We start from the raw sequence: 14915 nt of genomic DNA, 5'->3' as shown, positions 1-14915 counted from the left end.
CAGTAAATGCATGCAGCATTCAATCTGCATTCGCCTTTTATTTTTTCAGGGAGGGATTCTGCACAAAGGAAGAAGGTGATTGTTCAGATAAGACAGGGTACAGAAATGAAATGTGATTACTCGTTCAAAACAGGACACAATGATTTACAGGAACAAATTCTAAAATATACATCGTAGATTGTCTTAATAATCTAACATTCTTAATTTTCCAAAAATTCAAGCAAACTGTTATAAATTACTTTTTAGGCTTAAATCACCTAAGGCAGGGAAGTGAGGTTTCTCAAGGCTAATTAACATACCTATAGCCCTTAATCCCTAATGGGTAACGGTGAAAAGGATTTAAAAGGTCTGAAGGGAGTCAAGCTGTTTCAGCTACCTGGCTTAGGCTTTCAGGAGGAAGGAGAACATCTAGATTAATCGGTTTACACCTGGGGACAGTTTGAGGGGGATGCCACCATTATTCCTTAAACAATACTCCCAGAATTTACCAATCTACCTTGAGTGAATACCCTGGGCAGTTTCTCTCTCGAGCCTCCCTGCGTAATCCCAGCAAACCTGCTTTTGGAACTTTTACTGCCTCGGCTTTAGAAGGGGTTTTGATTTTAATATTGTACATGGATATTAAGAGCTCATGTATTAAGTTGATATCAAACATAACTGAATAACTTGATAAAGAACAGGTTTGACATGCTTGCCAGGTAGCCAGAGCTTGTTCCTCAAAGAGATTTGTTCCCAGGACCTTACACACTGCCAACACAGTGGAGACATTAAGAGAGGCACATAAGAAACCATTTTCTCAGGAGCTACAATTACTGGAGTTATAAGCATACAATGAATAATAAGACCAACGAAAATTATACAGAGGTAGCCCACCAGTGAGTACGCAAAAAACCAATGAACCCGGGACGTCAGGAGGTCACTTCCTTTGGCCCTCAGGGTCCATGTCTCGCAATCTTGAGGAGGGCCTTCGTGTTGGATTTTCATCCATGATACAGGGCCTCAGCATCTCAATGCTTGCAGTCACCAACACTGCAGACCCCATCTGGGTAGGTTTCTCTGTTGGGCTCCTGCCCCACCTTTCCAGCTGGTGCCTACAACCTGGGTCAGATCCAACCCCCTACACAAGCTGATGTTAGTTTCCAGAGCCCCATCCCAGCCGAAATGGGACCATCTGGCCCAGATTATCTACCCCAGGTTCGTGCTGGTGGGCGGGCATGGTAAATTGGGTGATGGGCCCCAGCTGTAGGGGGCCTCTGCCCCACCCAACCACTTGCAACCACAGAAGAAGTAGGGGACAGTGGAGATGCTTAGGGAGTTCCTACCAGTGAAGGTGATTTTAGGTCACCCGAGTCCTCAGCCCAGCTCTGCACATCTCAGGAAGTCCCTGCCAGGTAAGTCAGTCACTTCGTGGGCCTCAGTTATATGTCCATCTGCAACTGAGGGTCTGGGGGGAGCTGACTGGGAAGGTCTCATCTCAGGAATGAGCTGGCTATTTGATGGCCTGAAGCAGGCCCTGGAAGTATGCCTTTTACACCAGGTCCCAGGAGGTGTGTGACCCAAGACCAGCCTCAATACGTCTATGTTTAACCTCATCCACCCTGTCAAGTCCCCTAGGAACTGGTACAGGAAAACCAACATGTTAGAGTTCCCCAGGAGCTGGGACAGGAAAACCAAAAACCAAGTGCACTGCCACCCAGTCTATTCTGATTCGTAACAACTCATTGCAACCCAGTATAGGGTTTCCAAGGAGAGTCTGGTGGGTTTGAACTGCCAACCTTGCAGTTAGCAGTCTAGCAGAGTAAATTTGCCCCATAGAGTTTCCAAGCCTGTAAATCTTTACAGAAGCAGCCTGCCACATCTCATGGATTCAAACTACCAACCTTTGGGCTAGCAGCTGGATGCTTAACTACTGTGTCACCAGAGCTCCTTTGGTAGAGGAAGGCCTACCCAAAATTAAACTAGAATGGAGAGGTGGGAGAGGGCCCGATATAAAGCTCCCCCAGATGATTCTAGGACTTCTGGTGTGGCGCTGTAGGATCACCACTGGACTTTGAAACACAAGGTTGGCAGTTCATACTCACCAGCTGCTCCTTAGAAACCCTATACAGGATCACTATGAATTGGAACCAACTCGACAGCACTTAACAACAACAACAGTTGATTCTAAAACACAGCCAGGGCTGGGACCCATTGCCTGATAGTTTCTTAAGCCCTCCACCCACCTCCGCACCTTCCCAGTAGACAGGACACTCCTCTGGAGACAACACCCTGGGCCCTGATTCCGCTCCTGAATCCTCTGAGGGTTCCTGGCTCCTTAGCATATAGTTGTCATCGTTGTTGTTAAATGCTGTCGAGTCACTTCCAACTTACAGCTACCCTGTATAGAGTTTCTGAGGAGTGGTTGCTGAGTTTGAATCACTGATCTGTCAGTTTAAACCAATGTTGCAGGCGAGTGCTTATCCTACAACACCACCAGGGTTCAAAGTAAGCACTAAGGAGTGTCTGTAAGTGCTACATTTTTATAACTGAACATTTCCTTAGTGTTTACTTTGAACCCTGGTGGTGCTGTAGGATAAGCACTGGACCACTAACTGCAAGATCGGAAGTTCAAACTCACCAGCGGCTCCTGGGAGAAAGATGAGGCTATCTGTTCCCATAAAGATTTACAGCCTCGGAAACCCTTTAAGTGTTACTAGGAGTCAGAATCTACTTGATGGCAATGGGCTTACTTTGAGCCAGCCATGGTTCTGGTGCTTTACAAACAAAATCTCACTAAACCTTCCTGAGGCAGGTACTGGTATTCACAGAGAGTGGGCACTGAGGCACAGAGAGGTCAAGTAACTTGCCTGAGGTCACACAGAAGATGGAAAAGTCGGGATGCAAACCCAGGGATGAGGGTATGGATTCCAGGCTTTAGCTTGCACGCTGCCACTTTTTTGAAGTGAGGAAAGTGACATAGCCTTGACTTTCCAAAACAGAGCCCTTCTTTCAACGTCATAGCCATGTCTTTGTGTCCCCTCTAGGCCTGAGGCTTGAGAATGGAGAATTGAACTACTTCTCCCCCTCGTGTATCTCCAGGGCTCAGCACACAGCAGGTGCTCAATAAACATGTGTTGGAATGAACTGAATTCTCCATGCTCAGAAGAATAGGCTTCGCTGCTTCCTGCCTCCTTGGAGACTCAGAGAAACTGTGGATGGGAGGTGGCAGGGAGGGGATTGGGGAAAGGACAAATCATTTCTCCCTTGGCCACAGTGCTCAGCATTTGCTTGTTTGTTTCAAGCAAGATTTGGGGCTTAGTCCTCTATCCTATGTAAGGCTTACAGTGAAAATCAGGGGTGTTCGTCTTTTATTTTCATTTGGTATCATCATCCTGATTGTCCTGTTGTTCTTAGGTACTGTTGAGTCAGTTCCAACTCTTAACAACCTTATGCCTGGTTCCATGCCATCCTCACACTTGTTAAGTTTGAGCCCATTGTTGCTGCCACTTTGTCAATCCACCTTGTTGGTGGTCTTCCTCTTTTTCACTGACTTTCCAGGGACTGGTCCCCTTGATAATTTGGCTGAAGTATGGAAGACGAAATTGGGTCGTCCTGGCTTCTAAGGAGTACTGGCTGTACTTCTTCCAACACAGATTTGTTTGTTCTTCTGGCAGTCCATGGTACTTTTAATATTCTCCTCCAACACCATAACATAACTCAAATGTGTCAATACTTTTATAATCTTCCTTATTCATTGTTCAACTTTCATATGCATATGAAGTTACTGAAAATACCATGGCTTGGGTCAGGTGCACCTTAATCCTCAAACTGACATTTTTGCTCTTGAACACTTTAAAGAAGCTTTGTGCAGCAAATGAGCCTGATGCAATATGTCATTTGCTTTCTCAACTGCTGCTTCCATGAGTGTTCATAGTGGATCCAAGCAAATGAAATCCTTGACCACTTCAATCTTTTCTCCATTTATCATGATGTTATTTATTGGTCTAATGGTGAAGATTTTTGTTTTCTTTACACTGAAGTGCAATCCATACCAAAAGCTGTGGTCTTTGATCTTCATCGGTAAATATTTGAAGTCTGTTTCATTTTCAACAAACAAGGTTGTATCATCTGCATATCGCAGGTTGTTAATGAGTCTTCCTCAAATCTTGATTCCATGTTCTTCTTCATATTATCCAGCTTCTCAAAGTATTTGCTCAGTTTATAGAGTGAATAAGTATGGTGAAAGAATACAACCCTGGAGCACACGTTTCCTGATCTTAAGCCATTCAGTGTCCGCTTGCTCTCTTTGAATGACTATTTCTTGTTCTATGTACAGGTTCCTCATGAGCATAAGTAAGTGTGCCGGAATACTCATTCTCCACAATGTTGTCCATACCTTGTCATGATTCACACTGTCAAAAGCCTTTGCACAGTCAATAAAGCACTTTCTGGTGTTCTGTGCTTTGGGCCGAGATCCATCTGACATTAGCAATGATATCCAATTTGAACCTCTGGAAGTTCCCTGTCGATGTACTCTTGCAGCCGTATTTGCATTATCTTGAGCAAAATTTTACTTGCATGTGATATTAGTGATATTGTTCAATGGTGTCTGCATTCTGTTGGGTCACCTCTCTTTGGAATGGGCACAAATATGGATCCCTTCCAATCAGTTGGCCAGGTAGCTGTCTTGCAGATTTCTTGGCATAGATGAATGAGTACCTCCAGTGCTGCATCAGTTTGTTGACAGATTTCAATTTGTATTTCATCTATTCTCAGAGTCTTATTCTTTGCGAATGCCTTCCGTGTATCTTGGACTTCCTCTTTCAGCACCATTGGCTCTTGATCATATGCTAGCCCTTGAAATGGTTGAACATCAACCATTTCTTTTTGGTACAGTGGCTCTGTATATTCCTTCCATCTTCTTTTGATATTTTCTGCATCATTCAACAATTTTCCCATTTGTTGTTGCTTTTGTAAAGTGCCATTGAGTTGGTTCAAACTCATAGCAACCCTGTGTAGGGTTTCCAAGAAACAGCTGGTGACTTTGAATCATTGACCCTTGTTTCAAAACAACTTTGTGGGCCAGTGCTCTATCCCACAGCACCACATAAGGATAAAACCCTGTAACAACATCACAAGTTGAGACTTGAATTTTTTCTTCATGTCTTTCAGCTTGAGAAATGCTAAGCATGTTCTTCCTTTTTCTACTTCCAGGTCTTAGTACATTTCATTATAATACTTGATTTTGTCTTCTAGAGCTGCCCCTTGAAATTTTTGTTGAGCTCTATTTTCCATTTTTCTATTTGCTTCAGCATGTCTATGCTGGAAAGCAAGTTTCAACGTCTCTTCTGACATCCATTTTGGTCTTTTCCTTCTTTCTTGTCTTCAATAACCTTTTGCTATTTTCTTGTGTTCTTGATATCATCCCACAAGTCTTCTGGTCTTCAGTCATTAATGTCTAATGTACCCAATCTGTTCTTGAGATGGTCTCTAAATTTAGGTGGAATATGTTGTTCAAGGTTATATTTTGGCTCTCATAGACTTGTTTTCATTTTCTTCAGCTTCAGCCTGAACTTGCATATAAGCAATTGATTGTCCATTCCATAGTCTGTCTCTGGCCTGGTTTTGGCAGATGATATGGAGTTTTTCCATCGTTTTTTTCCACAGATGTAGTCAATCTAATTTCTGTGCATTCCATCTGGTGAGTTACATATATATAGTTGTATTTTATGTTGTCTAAAACAGGTATTCACAATGAATAATTCATTGGTCTTGCAAAATTCAATCATCGTTTCTATCTCCAGCATCGTTTCTATTACCAAGGCTATATTTTCTAACTCTTTGTTTCCAACCTTCTCATTCTAATCACCAGTAATTATCAATAATCTTTATTTCATGTTTGATTAATTTCAGACTGAAGAAGTTGGTAGAATTCTTCAGTTTCATCACCATTGGTTTTAGTGGTTGGTATGTTAATTTGAATAATAGTGGTATTATTAGCGGGTCTTCCTTATAGGCATACGGATATTATCCTATCACAGACAGCATTATATATCAGTATAGATCTTGAAATATTCTTTTTATGATGAATGTGCAGCTATTTGTCATTCCTGATATAGTAAACCATATGATTGTCAGATTCAAAATGGCCAATACCAGGTCTATTTCATTTCACTAATACCTAAGATATTGATCCATTGTTTCATTTTTTTTTTTTATGACTTCTAGTTTTCCTAGATTCATACTTTGTACATTCCATGTTCTGATTATTAATGGATGTTTACAGCTGTTTCACCTCATTTTGAGTTGTGCCCCATCAACAAAAGAAGGTTTCGAAAGCTTTACTCCATTTCTGCTATCACAGTCAACTCTACTGAGAGGAGGCACCTCTTCCCAGTCTTGTTTTGAGTACCTTCCAACCTGAGTGGTTCATCATCCAGCACTATATCTGACGGTATTCTGGTGCCATTCATCATGTTTCAATATTCAATATTCTGGTGCTTTCTGACAGTGTTCTGACTGCCATGTAGGGAGAGGTAAGAGTAGGGAGGGCGCAAGCAGGCAGAGCCGTGGTGTAATGGAGTGGACAGATTCGTACAGGGATCATAGTGGGCAGAACTTAGTAGTGGGTTGAGTGTGGTGGGTGAGAGAAAGAGGAGAGTCAAGGATGAGTTCTAGGCTTGAGGTTTAAGAACTGGGAGAGAGAAACTTGGGGAGAAACTGGCAGTGGGAGCTATAGTGACAAGGCTGGTGGGAGTAGAGGAATCCAGAGTGCCATGTTGAATATTTTATGCTTGAGGTACTTGTTGGAGAACCATGCGAATGTGTCGAGTAGGTGGGACACCCAAGGGAGAAGTCTGAGTAGAGATAGAGACTTGGCACCAGCAAAGTTCTAAAATAAGTAAGAGGCCTGGGGCAGGACCCCACAGAAACCCTTTGGAAACTGGTGAATATTGTAGACCCTTTCTCAAAATAATATTTTTAAATGCATAAAGTAAAAGCATAAGAACACACAACAATCTGGTCACTGTAACCATACATGAATTCCTGGGTGGTGCAAGTTCCTTGAGAGACTCTGACCTACTTATCCCAGGTCCTGTTGCCTCTGTGTTTTCTGCGTCTGGTTCTCATACTCGAGCTGCGTCAGAGTTTGCAAACCCACTGCTCACTGTCATTGACTCTGATTCCAGCTCATAGCGACCCAACAGAATCTCCTAAAGGGCTTGTTAAAACAGAATGCTGGGTGCTAACCAGAGTGTCTGATCCAGAGATATGGGTTGAAACCTAGAAATGTGCATTTCTAACAAGTTCCCAAATGTACCATACTTTGAGAGTGACTACTCATAGTTACTGTTCCTCAGAAACCCTATACAGTGTTGTTATGAGTCAGAACCAACGCACAGCACTTACAACTGTAATCAATACTCATCCCTCATTCACATGCGCCCTCTCCTGGATTTGACCCTTCCCTACAATGGAACATAGAGTCCTGATGTGGCACTGTAGAATAACACTGCGAACTCAAAGTTGGCTGGAACCCCAAGGTCAGTGGTTCAGACTCATTAGCTGCTCCTCAGGAACCCTATACAGGGTCGCTATGAGTCAGAACTGACTCAAAGGCACTTTACAACAACAATAGAACATGCTCCTTCAAAAGCAACCCAGGGATGGGAACTGACAGTTGAGATGAAGGAGGGAAGAAGACATACAGGAAAAAGTGACCCAAGCCTGGCTCTCTGCCCCATACCACCTTGAGCCTGTTCTCTTCAGGTCACCATCTCTCCTTGGGGAACACTCATGGTCTTCCCAGGGGCCTTGGAAGCTGCCCAGTCTGACCTCCTTGGAGACTGAGCAGAGGTAGAGGAGGTACTCTCTGCAATGAGCTTTGAGAACAACAAACACACTGTTCCCCACCTTCACAACTTGATCCTGGTTTCTCACCTGACCAATTAATTCCTGCTCTTGGGGAAAAATTCAGAGATGTCAAAGAGATCAACACTAGCATGTCAGACCCCAGAACATCAGAACTTGGAGAACGACTTTGTTGGGTGGATGAAGAAGCTGGGGACCAGGATATAGACAGTACAGGTTCGTGAATGAACTTGCAAACTCTCATACAGGGAAAGAGGTGTCTGTCTGGCTCAGCCCTAGGAAACTGAGCAGAGGGCATGAATTTGAGACTGAGTTCTAATACTTGCTGCTTCCTGCTTTCTATCAATTCATCGAATAAATAGATATTGATCACCAACTCGATGGCATTTAACAAGTAAGCACCAATCATTGTACTAGTTACAGAGGTAAACTGGTGAACATTACCAAATCTCTGGATCCATGAAATTGACATTCTAGAGGGTATGATACAATAAACAGAAAAAAAACTGTACTATAAAGTCAGGGAGTGGGATGCAGTATGAAGAGACAAGAAGGAGCCAGCCATGCAGATATCTGGGGAAGAATGTTGTTCCAGGCAGAGGAAGTAGCATGTGCAAAGGCCCTGAAGTAGGTCCATGCTTGTTGTGTTGAAAGAATGTCATAGAGCAGAGTGACAGAGAGAGAAGGGAGGAAATCAGACTGGTGACCAGGCTGGGTCATGTAAGAACCTGTAGCTAAGGTGAGGACTGACTTTTCCTCTGAGTGAGAAGAACTTGAACTTGACTTAGATTTACGGTCTCCCTCTGGCGCCAAGTGAAGGAAGTGTGGAAGGCAGAGAACCCATGGAAGAGGCTGCTGGAATAGTCCAGGTGAGAGGTAATAGCGACCAGACCTGGTTTGTTCTAAGGAAGAAGGCCCTTTCCTGATGACCCTTCCATGGAGCTATGTGAAAGGACCAGCCCCTGCAGGTGACACCAGCTCATGGTCTCCCCACAGCTTGAGAGGTACATCCAGATGAACTTGAAGCCGGAGCTAACACAGGCTCAGCAACACATGGTCCAGAACCAAACTGCCACCGTGCTTGAGCTGGGCTCCAACCTTTTGAACCAGACCACCACCCAGGCCCACAAGCTGACCAATGTGGAGGCTCAGGTACGGAGCGGGAGCTGTGGGAAGTCAGGTGGGCCGGGCCAACTCACAGCCCAGGTCTTAGTTCAGTCATTAATAATGATGGAACCCTAGTGGTGCAACCTTTAAGCCCTCAGCTGCTAAACAAAATGTTGGTGGTTCAAACCTACCAGTGGTTCTGCAGGAGGAAGACCTGGCAATTTGCTCCTATAAAGATTACAACCTAGAAAGTATTGTGGGCAGTTCTAGTCTGCCACACGGGTGTCTATGAGTCAAAATTGACTTCACAACACCTAATGCTGTCCTGGTACGGTGCTGTAGGATAAGCACTGGGCCACAAGATTGATTTGAACTGCAAGATTGGTGGTTCAAATCTACCAGCCATTATTCCAGATCGCTATAAGTCGGAACCAACTGTACAACAATATAACAAGACTTAGAGGGCCAAAGGCTCAGAGACAGGAGGCAGCAGGAAAAAGAGAGGGAGAGAGTGAGGACACATGATTAAACGGGAGGGTTGGGAAGTGAATGGATAACAACGCATGACAAGTGGTCATTTATTTATTGAACACGTGCTGCATGCCAGGCACTGTTAGAGATGCCTGGTTCTAGTTTGCAGCAGTCAACAAAGCAGGCACAAATTCCTGTCTCTGTGGAGCCTCGTTTCTAATGGAGGACTAAATAGATGAGTAAGATAAAGTAAGCAATATGGCAGATTGTGCTAGTGTGAAGGAGAAAAAGAAGATGGGGAAGAAAGATGGGGGAGGGGTGTATTGGGAAACACAGACAGTGAGGTTTCGAATTTTAACACCGAGGCCCAGAAGGCATCACCCAGAAGAAAGTGTTAGAGCTAGGCATCCTGGGGGCAGACTGTTTCAAACAGGGAGAAGAGCAAAGTGCAAAAGTAGGATGTGCTGGCCAGCTTCGGGGACACAGAGGAGCCCCGTATGGCTGGAGCAAGCAAGTTGGGAGAGTGATGGGTGGTGAGTCAGATCACAGGGCCTTGCAGGCTAAGGTGAGGACTACAGCTTTGCCACAGGAGGATTCTAAGCAGAGGTGGGACATTTTTAAAGGCTGCCCCCAGGCAGGGGATGAAATGTCAGGGTCCAGGGTAGGAACAGAGAGCTGTGTGAGGACCCTGGCACAGGATGCCAGGGCCAGGATGGGAGCTGTGGACAGGGAGGAAGTGATCAGATATCTACTGGGAAGGTAGAACTGATTGGATTGCTGAAGGAATGGATGAGGGTAGGGAGAACGGCAGGACAGCTGGAGGAGCCATTTGTGGAGATGGGGAAGCTAGGCAAGAGCAAGTTAGGGATCAAGCAATTCATAAACTCAGTTACAACCTGTCCACAGGTGTGGTGATGGTGTGCCGTGGAGTCGGTTCCAACTCACAGCGACCCTGCATAGGGTTTCTGAGGCTGTAAATCTTCACGAGAGCAGAAAGCCTCATCTTCCTCCAACAAAACAGCTGGTAGTTTCGAACTGCTGATCAGGAGATTAGCAGCCTGACTCGTGAACACTATGCTTGCTACCAGAGCTTCTTGGAATTAACGATAGGATAGGGGAAAGAGGTCAGTCAGCTTGTGGAACATCAGGGCCCATGGTAGGCTGCTGGTGTGGACTGAGCTCCTACAAGGCTTATTTGGCCCCCACCCACTTGCTTGCTGGCCCAGGTCCTGAACCAGACGTCTCGCATGAAGGCCCAGCTGCTGGAGGCCTCACTGTCCACAAACAAGCTGGAGAAGCAATTGCTGTTGCAGGGCATTGAGCTCCACCAGCTGCAAACCCGAAACAGGTGGGCACTGGCAGGGAGCAAGGAGGGGCTGGGGTCAGAACCAAGGGGGCCAGGATTGGGGACTAGACTTGGGCTGGAGTCTGGGTCTGAGTCTAGGGGCTTGGATTAGGACGGGGACAGGGACCATTTGAGGATCTAGAGCTAGGCCTAGAAGTGGGGACTAGGCCAGGGCTGGGATAAGGGTTGTGACCAAGGTGGAAGTGCAGACTGAAGCGAGGAGGGAGGGTGGGCATGGACACTAGGCTGGGACTAGGTAACAGCAAGATCTGCATTTCCTGCATCGGGACAGGATACAAGACAGATAATTAACTTCTTAGTGCTCAAGACACCCTGCTTCTTTCTTTGTTTCCTTCTTTCATTCTTTCTGACTGTATTTTGCAAATCGTAACTGCTTAGTTGAGAAATGAGGGAGAAAGATGAGCTTTGTCTTCTCCCACAAAAGATTTTAAAAGCCATGGAAACCCTACACAGGGTCTCTGTGACCTGAAACTGTGTCCATGACCTGAAACTGACTCCATGGACACTTAACAACCACAACAAATTGAGATATACTTCACATGCCCTACAATTCACCTTGTCAATTTCAATTTGATGTACTTCTTTGTAAATAACCAAATCTGCTTCTATCCACCTTATTCCCATCCCAGAAGTAATGGCAGTGACCATTTTCTTGTCTGTAGACCAGAGAAGGTATCTGCATTTATGAACCAATATGCAAGGAGGAAACACCCTTCAAATTACAAAGAAAGAGTCATGGGGTATAGATAAGGCAGAGAAATCTGACACCCGAGACTGATTTCATCCGGGTTTCAAGCTCAATAGAGAAGAAACTGCTAAGGTCAGGTTACTGGAGGGGACAAAACCTACACACTGAAGGAGCCACCAGCTTGTCAACAGAGCAGATGTTACTGCACTTCAGCTCATGCTGGGTCAGGATAAGGCCATGGGGATCGCTGGTTCCTTCTGATCTGGGTGAAGTTAATGACAGTTTGTGCAGGTTAAGATATTTTCATTCACTCAGAATTGGTACCAGGTGCCTTGTTGTTGCTGTTAAGTACTGTCGAGTTGATTTCTACTCATAAAGACCTTGTATAGGGTTTCTAAGGAGCAGCTGGTGAGTTTGAACCACCTACCTTGTAGTTCAAACCAACCTTGTGGTCCTGTGCCTATCCTACAGCACCATACCAGGACTTCACTAGGTGCCTAGAAATGGGCAAAGCTGACACCATTATAAACTCTTGGCACATGGAGACACCTTGAATTCTAGAATCCGAATGTGCTCAAGTTCTCTTTCTTCCTGTAGCATAATTTGGAGTCCAGGAAAAATTCCTTCTGCCCTGGTTAGCTTTACTTGAATAATCTGAGGAATAACCTGTGGCACGGGCAGTAAAACCTGTGAAAGGTGGAAACGTGTCAGAAAAGGATATGCCAAATATTTTCCACTGATAGCGATAGAAAAGTGCTAAGAGTACACCTTGTCAAAGGTGGAAACTTTCAAGACCTGGAAAAAGCAAGACAGTTCTATAGAGCTCTTATTCTCACAGTTTATTAATATAAACATCTCCCTTCAACCCTGTTCCTCACTCCAGGGGTTCATTTCCTCTCCTTCTCACACTGTACCAAATATAGAAGTGATTGTGTTGGGCAGGCCTGCCAGCCTGTGAAAGCCTGGGCAGGATGTTTTCTCTCTCTGAGCTTCAGCGCTATTCTGTACTACTGAGTCGCCTGAGACCCCGGGGAAAGCACGAGGGTATGAATGCCAGGCTGGACTGTGGCTTATACCGATACGGGCTTACCCCTGTTGACCACCACCCCACAGCGCGCTGGAGACACGGGTGTTGACCCTGGAGACTCAACAACAGGCCGAGCTGGACGACATCCGCGATGAGAAGGAGCGGCTACAGCACCTACTAGGCCGCCAGAGTGGCGCCCTCGCGGGCCTGGAGCGCAGCCTGCGCGCCGCCAGCAGCAACTCCAGCCTCCTGCAGCGCCAACAGCGCCAGCTGCTGGAGTCGGTGCAACGCCTGGTGCAGGTCGTTGCCCAGGGCCCCGGTGAGCGAGCTGTGCGTGCCTGGGTGTGTGAGTCTGGGGTGATGGAGGGCGTACCTGCTTACCCTTTCTGTTCACTCAGTGGCTGGAACCCACAAAGAGATAGCTCCACCCCACTCTGACCTCAGTCTCCCCAACTGGTAGATAGAAATCACAAGAGTAATAATGGTGACAGCAACAAGAGCCCATCTAAACTAAGGTCCAGTTGCCATTCCATGGTGACCTTGGGCATGCTCCTATCCCTCTCTGGGCCACGTTTCCCCATCTGGAAGTGATAGCAAGGACACCAACTCAGACTTGCAAGTTTGAATTTCAAGAGCCACCCTCCAGCCCCGCATGCCTGGGCTCACCCAACTTCCCCCTCTGCCTCAGTTTTCTTCCCTGTAGAAAGGGGAGGTTGAACTCAATGCTTCCTAAGAACTTCTCCCACTCGAAAGTCCTCTGCCCCTAGGCCTAGAGAGCTAAACCAAAAAGGGGTATGGAGACAGCCATAGCCCTAGCTTCTGAGAAGAGAGAACAATGCCTAGTCCAGCGCCCCAGATCCCATTGATTCCTTCTAATGGGACCCACTTGGAATGGGGATAGAATTTTAATTACTTTAACAAACATTTATTGAGCATCCACCATGTACCAAGACCAGTGTTGGGTGCTGGGTCTCCCCTTTCGCAAAAATGCTCAATCCTGGGTCTGTGGGTCTTGAAGGAAGAAGAAGGATATGCATGTTTGTTAAGTGCTTGCTGTGTGCCAGATTCTTTTTTTTTTTCTTAAATGTTTTATTGTGAATTATTGTGATATTCATTGTGAATTTTATTGTGATAGTTTACATGGGAGAACATTAGTTTTATATTCATTCTATCATATATCATCTCATTGCCATGGTTACAATCCCCTCTATGCATCATCAACCAACCAAAGGGTATACCCTGCAAGCCTGCCCCCCACAACCCCCCAGTCTTCAGCACACAGTCCCTCTCCCTCTCTAGATCTAAAGTCCCCAGCTGCTCCATCGCTCCATGTCATCATCTCTGCCTCGTGTGCCAGATTCTTGAAGCTTCCAGACCATGGATGGCTTAAAAGACTGTGCTTAGGAGAAAAGAAGACTTTAACCTAAGGGCAGTAAGGAGCCAGAAATAGGCTTTGAATAGAACGAGATTATATTTTAGGAAGTTCCATTTGGAACCAAAGTGCAGAATGACTTGTATGCAAGCAAGAGACCTAGGAAGGGGTTCGTACTGCTGCTGGATCTCCATAGGGGAGGCTGGAAACCCTTTAAGGTGCAAAGGCATCAAGCACTAGTGGTGGGATTCCAGGCACTATGGCAGTCAAGGATTAAGGGGAGAGGAACTTTCATGACTCCTATGATTTGAGGACCAAAGAAGCCATGGGTAGACTGAAGGTAGATGCCCTCCAAGCCCACTACCAGCTTGTGTATAGCCCTGGAAATGAGGCCACCAAGATGAATCCCATGTGTGGGTTTTTATGGCTCAACCCAAGGCACCAAGCCTTTCAGGCACCCCTCCCCACAGCCACACCACGAGCCCAATCTCCAGCTGTGGCCAAATATATGCTCACCAGCCTAGATGCGAGGCTATGTCAGGTACCTGGTCTTGGGCACCCTTGCCCAATTGCTCCTCCCTCCTGCCCCACGGTTGTCAAAGAAGGTCACTAAGGAGTCTGCTTCTTCTTGCTCTCTAAATGCAGGTCCTGAAGGAGAGGACCAGGCCCAGGGTGGACAGTAGAGGGCAGAAAGAGATGGGTGTAGGAACTGGTGTTCTTGGAGCCCAGCAGGAAATGAGAACCCTCTCTTTGTAGAATTTTGTCCTGCAGGTGGCAATTGGCAAGGAGTTGAGAAGAACATCAAGGCTCCAGCCATTAGGGAGTTTGGTTCAGAGAAGGCTAGGAGAGAGGCACAGGTGGAAAAGGCCTGCCCCATGCACAGAAGAAGCAGCATTCATCAACGTAGTCTGTGTGCCCAGTCGTATTTAGGCTCAGCCATGGACCCCAGAGAAGGCACTTTGCAGTCAGACACCCCAGAGCTCACGTCTTGGCTACATGACTTAACTTCTCAGATCCTCAGTTTTCCTATTCT

General features: G+C 45.9%; 1 protein-coding gene across 1 annotated transcript in view; it reads left to right on the top strand.

Moving 5' to 3' along the window:
• Positions 1 to 14915, top strand: part of ANGPT4 (angiopoietin 4) — a 58647-nt gene that overhangs the window by 31234 nt on the left and 12498 nt on the right. The window contains exons 2-4 of the mRNA XM_006860730.1: positions 8848 to 9003; positions 10656 to 10777; positions 12597 to 12829. Coding sequence (XP_006860792.1) covers positions 8848 to 9003; positions 10656 to 10777; positions 12597 to 12829 — 511 coding nt within the window. The remainder of the gene's footprint in view (positions 1 to 8847; positions 9004 to 10655; positions 10778 to 12596; positions 12830 to 14915) is intronic.

Source organism: Chrysochloris asiatica, unplaced genomic scaffold, assembly GCF_000296735.1.
Source record: "Chrysochloris asiatica unplaced genomic scaffold, ChrAsi1.0 scaffold00039, whole genome shotgun sequence".
NCBI classification, from domain to species: domain Eukaryota; kingdom Metazoa; phylum Chordata; class Mammalia; order Afrosoricida; family Chrysochloridae; genus Chrysochloris; species Chrysochloris asiatica.
This window is presented reverse-complemented; position numbering and strand designations above follow the sequence as displayed.